This window comes from Callorhinus ursinus, unplaced genomic scaffold, assembly GCF_003265705.2.
Source record: "Callorhinus ursinus isolate GAN/ISIS: 27379988/994484 unplaced genomic scaffold, GSC_fseal_2.0 scaffold63, whole genome shotgun sequence".
NCBI lineage: Eukaryota > Metazoa > Chordata > Mammalia > Carnivora > Otariidae > Callorhinus > Callorhinus ursinus.
The window spans coordinates 5,976,117-5,995,820 of NW_027397125.1; the positions used below are offsets into that span (position 1 = coordinate 5,976,117).

Consider the following 19,704-nt stretch of genomic DNA (forward strand, 5'->3'; position numbering starts at 1 on the left):
TGGCATGACCCCAGGGACCAGAACTTGCCAACTGAATGAAATCCAGTGATTATCTTTAAATATGGGACTGAAGAGTCAGAACACTCAGAACTCAAGCAAGGCAATTTTAGTAAAATCACAGGAAAACAAACTTGGAGCATGCTAGGAGTTTAGGAAGGGAAACATTTACTATATGGAATACTGTTTGGATGAAATCTACGTGAACGAAAGGGAGTGATCAAACCAAAACGGTGGTTCATACAGGGATTTTAACAACGTAATTCGATTACTTCATGTCAGAAGTAGGCAGATATATAATCCATCAGGCAAATGGAAAGAGAAACTCCAGATTGATCATATCACAGAGGTACTTGGAAATCTGTCTCTCCTGATTCCCTACAGGAAGTTATGATGTGGGTTACTCTATGCAACGAAGCCTGGGGTCACGGATGATCCACCAAGGAGTAAGTGGGTGCGCCACCCTGCAAGGGTTCAATGGTTTGTTGAGCCTTATCCCCCTCTTTTCTACTGAGGTGCCCAGTGGCCTATCTGGAAGCACTATTGATGGGAGCTGTCAACTGACAAGGCCCCATTAGCACTCAGGGTGGGTCAAGATGCACAGCAGTGGCTTCAGGTTTTCTCTTGTCAGCGGCATGGACAGAAAGCAGTAAAGCACATCTCGGTTCTCGGTCTCTGTCTCTTTGTCTCTGTCCTCAGGAATGTGTGCTTTTGCAGCATTTTAATTTGTGGTTTTCTCAGAGGGGAAGCAGAGAGAAAGGCAGGAAAGTGGATAAAAACAGCCACAGTAGAAGGGAAATGACTGAAGAAAGCCCAGAACCAGCAGCGGCTGGCTCAAGCCGGGAGGATGCTTTTCCTGCAAGGGCTCCTTTGCCTTTGCAAACTGCTGGTGGCATCCCTTCGCTCTCTTCCAGAACACTGTAGGAAGGAGTGACCCTGCTAATACAGGCGAGCTGCTGTCTCTTACTTGGGTTTTATATGGGGACAGCCGCAAATCTGGAATCCCTCAAAAATACAGCTGCGGGGATGAGGGGAGAGAGCCTGGGTAGGGAGCATGAGCTTCCATCAGGACAGGTAGATGGGGGGCACCGGTGGAAACGAGTACCATTTCCAGATGGGCACTGGGGATGCCTCCCTATGCCTGTGCCTGAGGGTGGGGGGCTCCCCACCACAGCCACAGGATACACGCTTTCTCTGCACCACTGTAACTGCCTTTCTTTCCCTCGTTCTTCATCTCTTCTTCGGCAGAAGAAAATGGTACTCAGACCATTTGAGGGAACAAACAAATTTACTGCTGCACAAAGAATCCCAGCAGACAAACTATAATTGCATACCTCACTCCACTACTCATTTTAATGTGGAAATGGCCAACACAAATATCAGGCTTTTGCTGGTAATCTAGTGTTAGTCCTTGTCACATTCTGTTTTACTCACAGTCCAAGCCACAAGTGAGTCTTGGTTTTCTTGGTCAAAAAAGGAAGGAAAGTCTTTCTATCCTTTCTGGGTTTTATGTTTAACCCTCACTTAAATACCACTCTTCCTACATCCAATAAAATCTGCTTCAGATCAATGAATGCTTTATGAACATGAACAAAATATTCAGCCTTGTCCCCTCTACAGAGGTTGTCATCCGAGTTAGACTTCCCTAGTCTGGGTCTTATGAAATAGTCTGGTCATTTCATGACTTTATGGTTTGGAGATATATCCATGGAGTTTCATTTGCCAAACCTTGCTTTAAATAGAGAGGCCCTTTCACTTCCTCTAGAAGGGAACTCACTTTATACCTCTCCCATGGCCTTGCAGTAATGGAGACATGGGAGGGCAGATTTAGACTACACAAGTTGTTAGTAGCATGTGAGTTTCTAGTCAAGAGGAATACTTGGCGGAGATGGCAAATTTGCCACTAAGGAAGAAGAGGGACCACAGTGATCGAAAGAGACTAGGAAACAAGCCTCATAGGGGTCTCCGTGCATGTGCTGAACAGGGGGAGAGAACTGGAGGGCCCCATTTGAGCTGCCCCATTATCTGAAGCCCACCAACTTATGTCCTTTCCATTTTTCATAATTTCTGATCCCCATTATTTAGAAAAACTCATTATGCTTTGATTCCTCGTCCCGCCTCTCTTCATCTTCCAGCATCATAATCTAAAGAGCATATTTAAAGCATTCACTGAAGCAAAAGGGAGTGTTGGCCAGTCCTCCAGGTAGCTGTTTCATTTTTATTGTCCCCATGGGGAAAAAAAAAATGTGCTGGTTGTATTGTTCAGGAAAATAAGACACCGAATTCAAGTATAAACTAAGGGTAAGGTAGAAGGGAGCTATTCAAGCCACAATTAATTTTCTCCCACAGAAGGGACTTTTATTAACTATGATTAGGAATGATGAACACACACATATGTGTACATGTACATATACACAATACATAGACACACAAACATGAATAGATAACACACACAAACAGTTACAAATTACCAAAATCAATATTTGCAGGCTTTGAAAAAATAAAGTCTCTAGTATATAGCATACACATATGGATTTTTTAAACTACTACCTACAATGCCAAGTTCTTTAATTTTAATTTTGCAACTGCAGACCAAAGAAAAACAATTATACATTGGCATAGTGGCTACTGAGCAGACAGAAAGATCACGAGGTAGAAAGCAGTGCTAGAATAAAAAGGAACAAAGTGAGAAAATTAATGTTTGTCCCAGATTCTGCTTCCACGCTGTCAACTCACTCATTGCTTTGTTTCAGGGACTGTTTCAAAGCAGGAAATCATTTCCTCTTTCTAGATCCTTTATTGCCAACATTTAAAAAGTCAATAGGAAATCAGGAAGGACAGTTCCACAGTCATTTAAGATTTATTCTAATTTGCATTCACAAGTGCTCACCAATTTAAAAAAAAATAATTCCCTTTGAACTCGGTTAAACATTTTTCTTAAGGATATAAAAATGCAGGATTTTTTTTCTTTCGTTCTTTTATGCAAATGACTTTGGTTGTATGCAGAATATATCACATTCTTTTTTTTAATAACAAAGTAAGAAATATACCTTTACAAAGCAAAATTAAAAAAAAAATTCCTTCAAGTGGCCATTACAATTGTTCAGCAACAAAAATTCTTGAATAAAGCAGGTCAAATACATTCTAAATCTGCTCAGACCAAACAAACCTCTTCAGTGAGGCAAAATAACGTTTTGATCATCATGGTGAAAGTGATTTTGATTTCCAGTTCAGTTCTTTGTGGACCAATGAGTAACTGAACTGTAGCTGCCTTCTGAAGTCTTCTGTAAACAGACTCATGATGAATGGGCTGTTGGCAGGAGGGATGGGGGAGGTTTTGAATACACTGATTATTTCCTTAGGTTTCTAGCAGAAAATACTACTTTCCACAAGGTTTTTAAGGAACAGTATATATACAAAGATTTATCTAAATATTTTGTTTACCTTGAGAGACAATTTTACTATCACCAGGTCCAATTAGTAATGTGAGAAAAATTTCTAATGATAATCATTATTTTGATCTGGCACATTTCTATATTTATTCATGAAGCTGTTTCCTTATTCTTCAGATTTCATTTTTCCTATTTGAATATGACATTTTTCTATTCTGGTAAAGATTAATCCTGTTCACTTGTAAAAATCATGACATCTGATTTCTCACTGGACAGAGAAAGATGACAAGTCATTCTTTGTTCAACTGGGATTTAAGAAGGAGAGTAATTGTTTATACTTGATTTTTAAGATAACAGATCATTGTACAGTCTATTGATAATGAACGAATTCACTGTCTTTCCAAGTTCTTTGGGGAGGTTTGTTAGTGTTTCTATGTAAATATTTCCAGAACATGAAATTTTAAATGATCTTTTACTCTATACTACCTTTAAATTTGCATTCAAATATGACCACTGTGCAACGTCTAACCTAAGATAAGTGGAGATTATTACAACTTAAAATTTTCTTAGAGAAAAAAAAAATCTGACAACCACAAATCATTGCATTTAACTTTGAAAATTATAAAATGTTCCAGGCTAGAAGTCATGAAACCCTAAAAGGTTAGGAAGAAGCATCACCAGCATTGCTTTTTTTTAGGCAGTATCTCCCATCACCAGATGAAATGCTTTTAGTTTTGGAAGTACCTAAACGACCCCCTTAAAAGGTGCTGTGACTAAGTGAAAATTTTAAGTTAAACAGATAGAATTTTGCTTTGCAAAGTTTTCTTTTAAATACCTTTGGTCACAAGTGGGATGAGTACTGTGAATCCAAAATAACATAGACAGATAGATAGACAGACAGACAGATAGATAGATAGAGGCATTGTCTAAAAGGTGAATGTTAGTGTTTTCCGTAGCTTTGAGCTGGAGATCAGTTAAACATATGACATTTATAAAAGAGCTAGAAATTATTTGTAAAAGAGAAATAATTTCAGCAGTGTTTAATCCATTCATTCAATTCAGTGCCATGGATTCCAAACTATTATTTCAATTTAAGAGCTCAGGCTTAAAATACCATATGGAAAATAGCTCAAAACAACTGTCCCCAAGGGCTGCAGAGTTCAATCCCTCTCTTGTTTCTAGACAGATTCAGATATCTATGCGTCACTGGGGCATGAACAGAGGGGTTTTCTTTCTTTCAAGAAGAAAATTAAAGTAGTCTCTTTTCATTCTGAATGTTAACTACCCTTTCTTAAAAGGACCGTAATATATTTGATGCCTTCCTTAATAGAGTATAGAGTGCTACATTAGCAAATTTCTTTATGACAGATGCAAAAGCGATGAATATGAATATACATGTGCATGCTTTGTTATAAAGAGATCCTTATCTGCCTTAAAACTGCTTCAGAAATACAAGGTGAAGGGAAAGTCCCCTGAACACTTAGTAAAAATATGTTATACATCATTGCTTAAAAATAAAAATGCAATTTTTCATACCTTAAGTTTAAATAGTCAGAAAATTTTAGGTGTCTCCGTATTTGTAATGGCCAACTCAACTGTAATGTACAGACCAAGCGGTATTTCCATCTAAGTCATAGTATTTGGCAAAGACCCATGAGATATCTTTGACAAAGGTCCACAGAAACTTATGGGAATCACATAAAATTACAGAACATCACTGTTTTTCAGAGGCCTGTAGTCTTTATTTTTCCAATGCATTGGTGCCTCAAGACAGAGTGCACATTAATTTGTTAGATAAAATAAATGGCGAAGACTTGGTGTGATTTAGTGTACCCAAATGGTATTAGTATCTCTAAAAATTAAGGAAGTTTGCTTCCTTATAAGGGCTGGCAGATTCATTATGCTCCAAATCTTCATGGGCATAAGCAGTGGCCTCAATACTCTCCCCGGATGTAGAAATAGTAATTTCTATTACTATTTCTATAGTAATAGAAATCATGCCATTGACATGCCTGTGCCAACCCAAACCCATTTAGTCTTTGAGCTATAATCACTTTATTATTCTGTTTCTGATTCTGAAAAAAAAAATCATGGAAAAAAAGAAAACGAGTCCTTAAGGCATAATCCACTAATATAGAGTGGGGCTGTCCAGCAAATGACCCCAGAAGCTGTCTCTCTGTTGCCCAGAAGCTACCTATCTAAGGAGACAAGTTATGCATCCCACAACGAGAAAGGCTCAGCCTGAACTGAACTTTCTGTGGCATCTGGTAACCCCAGCCCAGGTGCTGGCCCTTCCTAAAGGGCTGGCAGGTAAGCCTGACTGCTTGTGCTTGATCCTTGAGTACTTTTTTTTAAAAAAAAGATCTTATTTATTTATTTGAGAGAGAGAGAGAGTGAGAGAGAGCACAGGTGTGGGGGAGGGGCAAAAGGAGAGAGAGAAGCAGGCTCCCCGCTGAGCAGGAGCCCCATGTGGGGCTTGATCCCAGGACCCTGAGATCATGACCTGAGCTGAAGGCAGATGCTTAACTGACTGAACCACCCAGGCGCTTCGATCCTTGGGTATTTATATCCCCTGTGCAATGCTACCCTCACGCTTCTCCAATAAAGAAGAAAACCAAATGGGACACAGCCTTGCCTGGAGTACTTTGGGATCCTTCTCCATGGGCTGCCCAGAGAACAGGGGACTCAAGCAGCTGCTGGCTTTTTTGCTCCTGACTTCTAGCCCATACTTAATGGCCGCTTGTGCCTTCACCCTGAGCCCTTTGCTCAATGTATAAAAACTGTACATGTTCTGGACAACCAAAACAATCTGTTTTTTCAGATTTTAAAAAAAAAATCAATCTAGGTAAAGATCTAGACCTATGGCATTAAGCAATACTATACTTTTTGATATTGAAAATAATAATTTTCATAAAAGTGTTTTTTAAATGTCCCATTGGAAGATGGTCTGGACAAAGAGGAAAAATAAGATTGTAAGATGAGATACAACAAAAATTCAACTATTAGCAGTTACCTGGTGGTTCCCTATGTTAGGAGTTTCCTCTTGCTGTCCCAGTTAATACAAAGAAAGGCAGAAAATATAACAGGGTCCTCATGAATGGGTAGGAAATTGAGGTAGGAAAAAACTCTGTGCAATATTTTTACAATTAATCTGAGGGGTCTGGTTGGGGGAGGTTAGATATGGTGTTTCTCTTTGTACATGAAGAACACAAGAATATTATTCACTCTAAAATATAATTCTTATTCTGAAAATAAATTATATGATTAACAAACTTAATAATTTTACAACCTGTATGTATCACTTCGAAGACTATTTCCATGCCATTACTGCAAGTAAACACAATTAGCTAACAGTGAAGCATCATAGAGATAATTCAGTTATTCTTTATGGAACTCTTTCTTTTTTTTTTTTAATACTTTATTTATTTATTTGACAGAGAGAGACACAGCAAGAGAGGGAACACAAACGGGGAGTGGGAGAGGGAGAAGGAGGCTTCCCGCCAAGCAGGGAGCCCAATGTGGGGCTCGATCCCAGGACCCTGGGATCATGACCTGAACTGAAGGCAGATGCTTAACGACTGAGCCACCCAGGCGCCCTTATGGACCTCTTTGAAGGACGGTTATAGATCTTTTTTCATTTCTGTTTCAATAGAGAGCTGGCATGTCAAACTAAGAATAATCTACATTTGAGCAAGATATATGATACTCTATTTTAATCCTCATTATCTTTTAAGAGGATGAGTAATAATTGCAGGTAAGTTCTGCCTGATTTGTTATTTTCAGTGCATTTTCTTTTTTTGAAGACTAAAAGTCCTCATCAGTATTCCAGAAGAAACCGAATGGGATTAAATCAGAAGTTTAAAACTAGGTGTTTTTGCCAATTACCCAAACAGAAGGAATTAAGATAGACTTTGTTGTCGGTGTACATACAACCTTTGGCAATATGGAGTTGAAGACCTGAGGCCAATTCCCAACCCATATGAGTTGGGAGGTGTCAAGGGTGTAACAGGATGCCCTGCCAGGGATGGAGATAACAGGGACCCACAAGTGACTCTCAGCATCAAGCAAGCACCAGAAGGGGTGGCAAGACTTCAGTCACGGTGGATGATGTAAGTTAATGAGTAGAAATCTGAGTATTTCTGAAATCCTTATGTTCATCCATAACTTTCCTCTAACACCATCTCATTTTACCTGACAACAATTCTCATCTAAATTTAATTCATCTTTCCATCCCTCAGTGCCCCCCCCCGGCGGTATTTTAGGACCATCAAAGCAATCTTGCTTTTCCCTATTTATAATCTTTCAGTAGCTTCCAAGTACCTTCTTGATCAATTCCAAGTATCTTAGCACAGTGTTATCCGAACACTTGTGCCCCCCCCACCCGCCTCAACTCATATGCAATGTGATGGCATGTGGAGGTGTGGCCTTTGGGGACGTGATTAGGTCATGAAGGTGGCGTCCTCCCGAATGGGATTAATGCCCCTATAAAAGAGACCGCAGAGAGCTTTCTAGCCCCTTGAGCCCTGTGAGGACACAGCAGAAAGACAGCCTTCCATGAACCAGGAAGTGGGCTCTCCTCAGACACTCAACCTGCCAAAAGCTTGATTCTGGACTTACCAGACTGCAGAACTATGAGAAACAGATGTTTGTTGTGTAAGCCCCCCAGTCTCTGGTAGTTTTGCTATAGGAGCCTGAACAGACCAGGACACATTTTCTAAAAGGGAGTTTAAAGCCTTGGCCCTGCCTATCTGTACAAAACTCTCTGTCTAGAAATACTCTGATGCTTGGTATCTTCTAACGCTCTCTTCCTCACTTGGTTCAGATGACACCTTGACTCTACATTAATCCTGGCTCTCTACAGAATAAGGGTCTTCCTCTGGGTGCTGATTAACTTACGCAGTACTTCTCCTCCTTTTCAATCACATACCCTCTCAGTGCTCGCTTTTTCATCTTCTTTGGAACGAAATCTGACACCTACATGGCATTTGGGAAATTTCAATTCACTCTTGAGTCAAATAAGGGTGCTTCTCCAGGATTAATCTTAGCACTCCCTTCACATGGCTTTCTGATTCTGCAACTACATACTGAAGCCTCTGCAAGTTTAAGATCTCCTAAAAAGGAAATACCTCATTAAAAAAAAAATCTACACCAGCTTTTCACATTCATAATAAATATAGTAGCAGAGTTATTCAGTATCAGGTGATACTTTTCTTTCTTTTGGAAAATGTCACAAATCTGCACTATCACGTTCTTCTCATATATAAGTATTATCTTCTGTGAGTTCACTGAGCAGAGCAGTGGCCCGAGAAAAGAATCAGCATGCCAGTACTCTGTAAATCTTCCTTACTCCATTTCTGTGAAATGGGATGATATGTCTTATTACTATCCCATATTTATATTAATTTTTGTGATTGTCAGGTCTTTGAAATTGAGAAAGCTTACTTAGACTTGAGACACAGAAGCAGTAAGATTTCCATTATCTAAGAATATCTGATGTATTCTCTATACTGCAAATATACCAGGAAGATTCTGCCTTCATGGGGCAATACGGGATGTCTTTCTCTTTGTAAAACAATCATCAAAGCAATCACAATCTCTTTTAGATTAAGTACTTGCCAGTGACTTCTTTCCTTTCAAGCAGATTGTTTAATTATGGACTGCAATAAAATATTAGAGCATATATAATAACCTTATGTGCAGCCATTAGCGATTGCTAACTTTTTAAAGAAATGTATTGCAAAATTTTTAAAAGATGCAGACACAATTGGAAATGTGCTATAGCAGAAGATCAAAAAAAGTTTTTACATATGTATCTAGAAGAAAAACAGTTGGTCTCTGGATTTTAGCTATATCCATCACACATATTTGCTGATCATTCTCAATTATACCTTCCTCAGATAAGGGCTTTAATGTGAACATAGAGGGTATAATTGCTGGATATGCCTGCAATTTTTAATTTGGTACCAAAATGAGAAATCCACAAGACATGCTGTTGGTAGGCAATTCAATTTATAACCTAAGATTTTTCAGAACATTTATATCTTCAAAATCAATAGCGAAATCTGCTTTGTGGTCTAACTCTCCAAAACTCAAAGTATGGCCTGTGGTCTGGTCACACGTGCAACCCTTGAGAGGCACTGGGCTCGCTCACAATTTCTGAGTCACTTTGGACCATGGAGCTACACTCCTATGATCCATAAACCCTATTTTGAATATTCCCTTCTTCAAGTCATCCTGGTGCTTTTGAATCAAGGCAAAAAAAAAAAAAAAAGAAATCACAGTTGAAGATCCTTTCCAAAAACATTTTCATGGTCTTAAGATGGGGAAGATGAAGCTCAAAATATTGCATGGGAATACGTGACAGAAACTCCATGTTTGGTTCAGTGTGTGAGAAAGGAATTTGGAACAGATTTCTGTAAGTTACGAACACGGTGACAGGGAGTCAGTTGATGAAACTGATCTTCATGAGGACCAATAATTCTCACCAAACACTGCTCAGGCGCTCCTCATTCCATAAGGTGCCCCCGAGGCTGCAAGAGCTCCAGGCCAGCATGGGAGGAATAGCAAGCAACAAGGTGAAAACTCTTGCTGTTCATCCACTCTAGGGTCCCAGGGGCCACGGGACCCACCGAAGGCGGCTCTCACACGGTTGAATCATGAACACGATTCAGCCTTACCTGAAAGTCTTGGGAGACCTTGTATTCCCAAAGGAATTACAAAAAGTAGCACACCAGTGACTGCTCTTAATCCCCACCCATCAGAAGAAGGCACCATTCTTCTTACATGGCCAAGTGGTTACATGTCCACATGAACAGAGAAAGTAGAAGAAGAAAAGGCTAGCCGAAGTCAACATTCAGATCAAGAGGCGTCTGCCAACTGTTGAGTCCCTACTTATTTATCAGGAAATACAAACGGTTTCAAAACATCTTTATATCTTCAGGAGAAGAATATTTAAAAAAAAAAAAAAGAAAGCAATGACAACAACAAGAAACTTCGACTGGAAGAATTTTCCAGGTTTCCAGTCCCTCTATTATCTGTTCTTGTGTAGAGCCAGAAAAAAATACTGTCACCAAGTTAAGAGAATAACAGCCTTTGTTTATGTCTGAATGAATTTGTGCCAGAATAGTAAATATGCTATTGTTTTTTGTTTTTGTCTTCGGTGAAAGTGGGGTAGAAAGTCTAGACAATGGCAGAACCAGGGGGGCACATGCATAGGAATGCCATTCTGGGGGGTTGAAGTTTCACTGGGATACAAATTATTTTCACAGCCACCAACTATAGTCAGGGCTCTGGAGTAAAGTAATTCCCATTCTTGACATCCACTCTGGAAGCATCTAAGGGAAAAAGCACACATCGTCTTTCATGCTCATTGCTTGTATTAAGCAATATAAATCAAAATGCTTATTCCCAAGAGATAAGAAAGACCTTGTCACAATGCCCGGCACAGAGTAGCCCCTCTATCACCATTTGGTTTCTTTCTTCCTTATTTCTGTTTAACTCCATCAGGCAAAAATATTTTCCCTAAAAGAGACACAACAATGTTCAAAAATGCCATTTCGAGGGCCAGGATAAATAAACTTTGCAGAGAAGTTTCAGATGTAGGCTTTTGTTTCCAGAACTAGAGGTAGTGCCAAGGAGTGACTTATGGGACTTCAGTCCCCAATAATCTCCATCAATCCTCAGAACCCCATCAGAATAAATAAACTCTTCAAATAAAAGCAGCCATATTGTTATGAAATCTAGCTTCGGGAGAAGTCTCCTTCCCGCCAGGTTGAAACCCTGAAGGCACTCTCATCGATACTGGGGTGCTGCCACTGTCCAAAATCATTACCTAATCAAAGTACCATTTACTTTTCCTTCTAGTAGAGGAAGCAAAGCCAAGTAGAAAGAATAAAGCTTGGCAGCTGGGCAGGCCTGGGTTTAAATACCAGCCCCTTTATTCATTAATGGAAGAGTTTAGGGAAATACTAAACCTAAATCTGAAATTGCCGTCATGCAAAAGGCACTGAGATTACCCAGTGAACCTGGAGACACAAATCTCAGTACGCTGATGTCAAGACCAGGCAAGATGATCTCCATACAGCGCCCGGCACGTGTTAGCACCAAGTGATTGCCCAGTACACAGCTCCCTGCACCAGCACTAGCCTCCCTCCTTTGTTTTACTGATTCAAAATCCCTGACATTATGGGATCTCCTCTGTTAAGGTAGAAAAAGAGAAAAAATGGCTGAAAAACAACATCACGGCTATAACAACAACTGGGATTATATTTTGAGGAGTGTTCATACATCCCCAAGCAAAGGGATTTTCTATTTTACGAATGATTTGGAAAATTCAGCATCCTGTATAGAGATCACGGAGTTCTAGGAATGTGTGTTCTCCCCTTTCAATCTCAGGGAGCTACCAGTTCTGGGCAGAGAGTAAACACCTCTGCTTCTGTTCAGCTCTCTTTTCTTTATGCTGCACCCCAGCTAAAGAGCGCTCAGGGAAGAATTATGTTACCCTCTCCGAGTTGCTATAACAACACTGTTGCCAAAATAGCAGGCACTCTGCAGGAGTCAGAATAACCTCTTACAGATATTATATGACTTCTGCTCCTGGCACCTCCTCTGTTGCCTGTTAAGGGGCCTGGTTGGGGCAGCCAGGGACCACCAGAGTCACATACTAGCTAAGGAGATGGAGAGGGGCTTTGAAAATTGCTGGGCCTTTCACATCCACAGAATCCCAAGGGCCTGGGTTTCAGATCTTCTGAAGATTCCTCTCACTATGCGGGAACAAAATGATGCCTTGATACTATTTGGAGAACGATGTAGTGTCTATTTCATGAAGTTGAGTTCTTTTCCTAAATAATGAGTATTTCAGGGCAGTAAAAAGAATCTTGTCTGGTTCTGAAAACGTATAAACCTGCTACCTGGGAGAAAATAGGAACTAAACCTTCAGATCAAGAGAGGATATTCAAACAGACGATGGCCAGACCACGGATGACCATAGAACACCGACCTCCAAACTCTACGGCAACCAGTCCAGGGAGCCAGAATGCAACCTGGTCAGCAATCAGCCCAGAAAGGGCAGGAATTGATGAACAACTGACAGATTTCCTATTTTTCGTCTCTGGGTCCAACTCAGTATAAGCCAAATATGCTCCCCAAATCGATCACATAAGATGCTCTGCTTCTAATTAGCCCGTCTCCAGCTCCTCTATGCCAACAACTTCCCATGAAAGCATATTTGAAGACGTCTCTCTTTTATAAAGACGTGTTTATTTGAAAGAGAGAGAGAGAGAGAGAGAGAGAGAGAGAGAGAGAGAGAGAGAACGAGCACACGCGTGTGCGCATGCGCAAAAGTGGGGGAAGGGCAGAGGAACAGAATCCTCAAGCCGACTCCCTGCTGAGTGCAGAGCCCTAAGCGGGGCTGGATCTCACGACCCTGAGATTGTGACCCCCGCCGAAACCAAGAGTCAGAGGCTTAACTAACGGAGATACCCAGGTGCCCCTGTCCTTTTTTTTTTTAAGCGAGAAACTTTCCCACTCCCCTGCCTGCTTTTGAGTCTCTGCCAGAGGGAAGTGGTAGAAGCTGACTCTTGCTAGAGCAAACGAATAAATAGCCTACATTCTCACTTGGGTGTGGTTTTTTTTTTTTTTGCTTATTTCCATAAGATTGACCTGTTTGTTTTTGTTAGTTCCGGGGGACTAACAGGATCATATTTTATGATTTGCAATGCTAAGGACTATGGGAATTTAAGCAATATAATACCACCCTTGAGGCCTCTGGGCAACCTTACAGTCTGCCCAAAATGTGTCCTCAGCGAACTTCCATACTCATTAAACCCATCTCCAACTGTCCTCCGTCCACTTCATAGCTCCAACCATAACACAGAATTGCTTACAGTCACAGAGTGAACGACCATTCCAGTTTGCCCAGAACTGTCTTGTTTTTAGCACTGAAAGCACTCTACCCGAGGAAAGCACTCAGCTCTGGGTAAAAGGGACAGTTGGTCACTCCATGAGACTCTCCAGCGTGCCCCAGCGTTCTAAGACTGGGCCACTGCAGATGCAATTCACTCTGCCAGGAATCTTCTTTCTCACTACCGACAGGAAATCAACCTGGTGAACTCCCCTCAACCTGCCAAGCCCCTGCCTCAATGCCTGCTCCCAGGCTAAGCCTCTTTGACAATGGCCCACCCTCAGGCCCAAGCAGGTGACCTCGCCCTCCTCCATGCCAGGCTCCAGCTCCCATATATCCTTGTACGTATCATGTAGCACAGAGCTGATGTGGTTACATAGCGACTTCCTTGCAGGCAGGTGCTGTATCGTGTTCCTCTTTGTGTCTCCTCACGATCATCACCATAGCAAGCCAGTGTTTGTCTGTTTCATGAGTAAATGTACTCATGGCTGATTAAATGGCTTAGCTATTATGTATTTACCTATGTCATATAGTTATAATTATTGACTACTGAATTACTGAATATTAACTAATTATTTATTAATGAGTTAAATTGATCCTTACCAAAAAATCCAAAAGCTCTCGAGTGAACTGGAAGGCAGCTATGCTCACCACTATACCACCAACGCTCTCGAGTGAACTGAAGGTGGAGCCTCTCCATACGCAAAAGTTGGGTGCCTCACAGAAAATACAGTCGTCAATCCAGTTCAGTTACCCAGATTATTTACCTACCTCAATCTGCGTGGTGTTGTCCTGCCCATCGTCCAGTAGCAGGTCTGTGAAACCTCTGGGCTCTGGGGAGTCTTGGCCCATGCTTGCTCGGTTAGAGTCAGCTGCCTTGAGAGAATCCAAGTTCCTTTTCCACCGGTGGCTGAATGCATGTGTGTCCACTTCCATTTCCTCGTCTGCTTGCGGGAAGACCTGAGCAACTTGGTATTGCCCATCTGTTTGAACAAGAAATAAAATAATGAGTTACCACTTGTTATGAGTCATATGCATGCTAACTAATAGAGCAGAACAATAATTTTGCCCAGTCATGAAGATAGGAAACTAACTCCTAACAGGCAAATCTGTTTAATTGTAATATTTTGAGTTGGGATGAACATCTCTGCGTAGAATGCAATTTAAAACACACCATAAGCCGTGGCAATGGTTAATGTGCAGATCCAGCAGAGTCCCTGAAACAGATGTGCAGCCCTAAAGCAACGCATTTTTATTCTTTCCCCTTCCCGCCCTCCACACACACACTTCATAAACATTCTCTAGTTGTTCTGAGAAAATAAGCTACAATCCAAACAAAGGAATGAAACCTAGTGACTCTTAGCACATTTGAAAAAAAAAATAAGTCAGCCGTTATTAACTTGTGAGTGTATATTCCCCTCACACAAGTTCTGCTGCGCAGCAGAGAGGTAACAGTGTATTTGAATGTGTTAAATAATATATGGAATGATCTTTGTGTAAATGTGCTAACTGCCTTGTAGCTCACCAGTCAGATTTGGTTCATGGCCTACCTCATGTAATAAGTAACACCTTCAGGAAGCATCACAAAGGCTCTTGTTCATTTGTGTAGTTCTCACCTTGGACCCTTGGCAGGGTGGTGAAGGATGACAGTGATAGGCACTTAGAGAATGGATGGGAAAGCGAAGAGACCAAATCACAAAGGTATTTTAAAGCCATCAGCAGGGACTGGCCTTGCTGACCCAGCTCATCCTACTACTACAGGAGGGAAAATAAGATGTAATCATTACTCCCAGTCTTTGATTTCAGTAGGTCAGTAGGAGGAGGTGTATCACAAGTATGGGAAATTCAGTTTCTGACCAAGAAGAACAGCCTTCTTCTACGCAACTATTACCCAAAGATATGAATTGACAGCCTTTATAACTAGCAGGATACAGGTTCAAAAAGGGCTAAGAGAGCAGTGATTTAATTATAGCTGTGATGTTGAAGGTTGCCTTCAATAGGAGAACATTCCAAGAAACGAAAATGTATTTAATGTGACTTATAATACCATTGTATCAGCTACTTAGAACTCTAATAACTAAATTAAGGTTACCACTACTAATCACACACAAATGGTCTAAAATATTTCCCTTTCCGCATCGGGCTCCCTGTTCCTTGGGAGCCTGCTTCTCCCTCTGCCTCTCTCTTTCTCTCTCTGTCTCTCATGAATAAATAAATAAAATCTTTAAAAAAAAAAAAGGGGGCACCTGGGTGGCTCAGATGGTTGAGCGTCTACCTTTGGCTCAGGTCATGATCCCGGGGTCCTGGGATCAAGTCCCGCATCGGGCTCCCTGTTTCTTGGGAGCCTCCTTCTCCTTTTGCCCCCCCCCCGTGTCTCTCATGAATAAATAAATAAAATCTTAAAAAAATAAAAAAATAAAAAATAATTTCCTTTTCAACTCAGAAAGGTGCTAATAATTCTTCTAGACAGGAAGGATATCCTTTGGTTTCACCATGAACTTAAAAGATCTCTCACTGCTTCATGCCTTGGCAGTTACAGCCCAGAGAAAAATACCACCATAGTATTGGTGATCTAGACTTTAACTTGGGCTCACAGAATATTAGAGCTTAAATGAACCATGAAGACAGAAATAGCCAAGAGCTCCACAAAGAAAGACCCAAGAGCCAGAGAAATGTAGCACCATGCACAATTCACAGAATTGTTGTAAGGCTGAAAAATCTCATGTTACATAAAGGGTTGATTATGTTCCCCCCTGACACACACAGTAAATGTTCAATAATTATGTCTAATGAGGATCACCATCACTATAGAAAAGTGTTTCTTTTTTAATGCTGTTGTCCCACTGGCCGTTGAATGGTGCTGAATAAATGTCTGTTGACTGACGGATGGATAAATGAACGGTTGACAGTCTCTGTGGGGCAAGAATGATTGGACCAGTCAGAATTAATGGAAGAAATATGGTACGAGGATTCAAAAGACTGGGGGTGGAATTTTTTGTTAGGTTTCCTGGATATGGGGTCTAACATAATTTACAAAATTCTGCGCTTTGGTTGCCCTATATTTTAAACGGGAATGAAAATATCTTACCTGCAAAAGCAGACAGCTTTTTCTGAGGATGTGTCAGGCTCTAAGACCTATGATTCTAGGCAAAGCTACATAAAGCAATTTTATTTGCTTTATTTATATATCCTGCCTCATTACCAAAAATATATGAGGCAGCTTACAACAAAAGTAAGCTATAAAGTTTTATAATAATCAGATAAGACCTGCTAGCCCAACAGTTAGGTTAACTTTAAAGGTGTGCATTTGTCCTGCACTAAGGGTGGTGACCCTCTGAATACAAATAATCATACCAGAACCACTGAAAATCTATACAGAATTCTTGTTAGAATGTCAATCTAGGTACGAAATGTAGCCAGTATAATGCAGTTAATAGATTAGATGCTCCTGGATTTAAAAATGGTTTTTAAAAAGAATCACACAAAGGGAACAGCAGAGGTTTGTCATTCCTCTAAAACGTAAATCAGGAAGTCTACCTAAAACTTCAAAGAAGTAATCTTTATTAAAATCTTCAAAACAGAATTTTCAAAACAACTCTGGGTTTCTTAGAAACAGTCCATGCTGCTGGATATTAACTGCCTGATATTCCCCCTGCCCTAAAAAAAGCAGTGTTGTATAATTTTTTTCTCTCTTGCTTCATGGTCACATTAACAGCAATTACAGCTGTTGATTGGTTTGCTTCCATTATGGATATGCTTGCTTCTCCTAGAATTTGCTACCTTCAACATTATAAACCTGTCTCTTGATTACTTGCTGGTTCTCATATTTACAAAGAGTAAACAAGATCTAAGGAAGGAACTGAGGGGTTTTTTAATAAGAAAATTTGTGAGCTTTAAGGCTTGGCTTCTGTGAGTTTTCTTTTGGTTGCTAGTTTAGATCTAATTATTTTTCTCTGGTTGTGTTATGAATAATAAGAGGAAACATTCCTATATGCTCATAATTCAGTACTCCATGGTTCATCAAGACTGGAGTATGAAATTGGCTTAGATTTTGATCCCATTTCAGAATGATTTTTAGACAAGATAAAACAAGTCAAGAATGAATGTTTTACAGAAATAAAGACTGAGAAAAATTGGCAAAACCACAGCATGGTTATCTACATTGTAAATTATTCCTATGCACTTCATGTGCTTTCAAACTCATAAAAATATTTTAAATTATTCTTTAAATCACCACCAAAACGAATTACTCAGAAGCAAGCTAAAGGGTTATAAGTAATATAATTTTTCCCTTCCCAGCTGTAGTGAAAACAAAAGCAACAGGAGGGACCTTTGAGTAGTCTGGCTGAACAGATTGTTTGCTTTCTGTCCACTGTATGTTAATTAAACCACTGATGGAAAACTTTCAAAGATAATTTTCTCCAACATATTTTGCTGTAGTTGTTAATCACATAGCTCATGGAAATATTAAATATATCTAAAGACTCCCATTTGAATATGGTAGAAAGCTCACAGACATATTTCTGTATATATGTAATATATAAATTGTTCTTACACATTCTTGAGATATTTTATTCGCTTAAAAGAGTAGATACACTATTACTGAAGAAGGTACTTCATTACATTCTAAATAGAACATTGTTATGAAACCCAATAATGTCTAGTTAATCTGAGAGTAAAAATAAGAAACTCATGTGTATCCTCATATTATTCTTTGCAAACCTTGCAAGTCTCTTTTGTGCCATTATATACTGTAAAGTAATTTAAAATAAAAACAAAAAAAAAACTGTGCTGGGCATGTTCATATTTGTGTCTTATCTGAATGATTTTATTAAAATAGCTTACATTTAACCAATAGTTACATGTTTAACCATTGTTATATGTTGAAACCATCTTTAACAGTATTTCTTGTGTCTTGCATACAAATCATACACACGATACATGCCAAACCACCAAGAAACGTACATAAATTGACATGCATCTTATGTAATTGGGACCCATCTGTATACCTTTTTTTTTAAAGATTTTATTTATTTATTTGAGAGAGAGAATGAGAGATAGAGCACATGAGAGGGAAGAGGGTCCGAGGGAGATGCAGACTCCCTGCCGAGCAGGGAGCCCGATGCGGGACTCGATCCCGGGACTCCAGGACCATGACCCGAGCCGAAGGCAGTCGCGTAACCAACTGAGCCACCCAGGCGCCCCCTTTTTTTTTTTTTAAAGATTATTTATTTATTTATTTGAAAGAGAGAATGAGAGATAGAAAGCACGAGAAGGAAGAGGGTCAGAGGGAGAAGCAGACTCCCTGCCGAGCAGGGAGCCCGATGCGGGACTCGATTCCGGGACTCCAGGATCATGACCTGAGCCGAAGGCAGTCGCTTAACCAACTGAGCCACCCAGGCGCCCCTGTATACCTTTTGACAAGCATTTTGGTCTATACTTTACAAGTGAACCAAATCATCCCTGTGAGTCCTCTGCAGAAACATTAAGACTGTTCACTGCAAACAGATTTTGCTGGCTAGATTAATCTGAGAATAGATGAGAATAGATGAAATGATCTGGTTGAGGTAGGCTCCTAAATGTGGCTTTGCATCCTAATCCATTGTGGAAGTGAAGATGAAATTTTATACAAATGGTTATATCCTTGGTTATGTCCAATAATGAAATGACTACACAGTGGATTTGAGGTTTTGTCTGACAGCATCAGAGTAAGATAGCTCCAGAAAAGAAACCATATGGAGTGTTCTGTTGAGAGATAGTAAAGGGTTTCAGTAGGCCTAGATGTCACAGTCTTTTTAAACTTCCCACGTGATTATTTGAGCCCCATTGTTTGAGAACCACTGCCCTGTGCTCTAGTCCCAATGTTGACCCATGCCTTAGGGCATGTCCTCATCATCTCTTGCCTCCTATCTGATCTTTTTGTCTTCAAACTCTTCCTTCTCCAATCTTTTTTCCATCTGCTACCAGAGATACCTTTCAAAGCTATTTACTTCTCTCTTCTGATTAAAACCTCTAATGGCTCCTTACCACCCATCTCCTTTACCGCCGACAAACACTCCATGCTCTTGTTCCAACCACTCTTCCCTCTCTTTGCAACCCCACCCCATCATGCCCCACGCTCCCATCATGTAGAATTTCTCAATTATCTCTTTACTTGCCATGACCTTTGCATGGAGGAAAACTCTTTTTCACCCCAGACTCTGGGAAATCTCACAATTCCTTAAAGATCTAGCTCAAATATTCTCTTGTTAAATGAAGTTACCCTTTACTCCCCTGGGAGAGCTAATTGAGGTTTTTGTCATAATCCAATACTTCTCTTTACCCAACTCTTTAAACACTCTTCTGCCTATCTCCACTTGAATGTACGATTTTGCAGAAAAGAGTTAACTCAGCAGGCCCTTCACTAGGTTGGCC

The 19,704-nt window shown here is 40.2% G+C and overlaps 1 protein-coding gene across 2 annotated transcripts in view; it reads right to left on the reverse strand.

Annotated features, from left to right (window-relative positions):
* PLXDC2 (plexin domain containing 2) overlaps positions 1 to 19,704 on the reverse strand; it is a 477,133-nt gene that overhangs the window by 296,067 nt on the left and 161,362 nt on the right. For both annotated transcript variants that reach the window (XM_073885626.1, XM_025891922.2), the window contains one exon: positions 14,062 to 14,273. In XM_073885626.1, the coding sequence (XP_073741727.1) occupies positions 14,062 to 14,273 (212 nt within the window). The remainder of the gene's footprint in view (positions 1 to 14,061; positions 14,274 to 19,704) is intronic.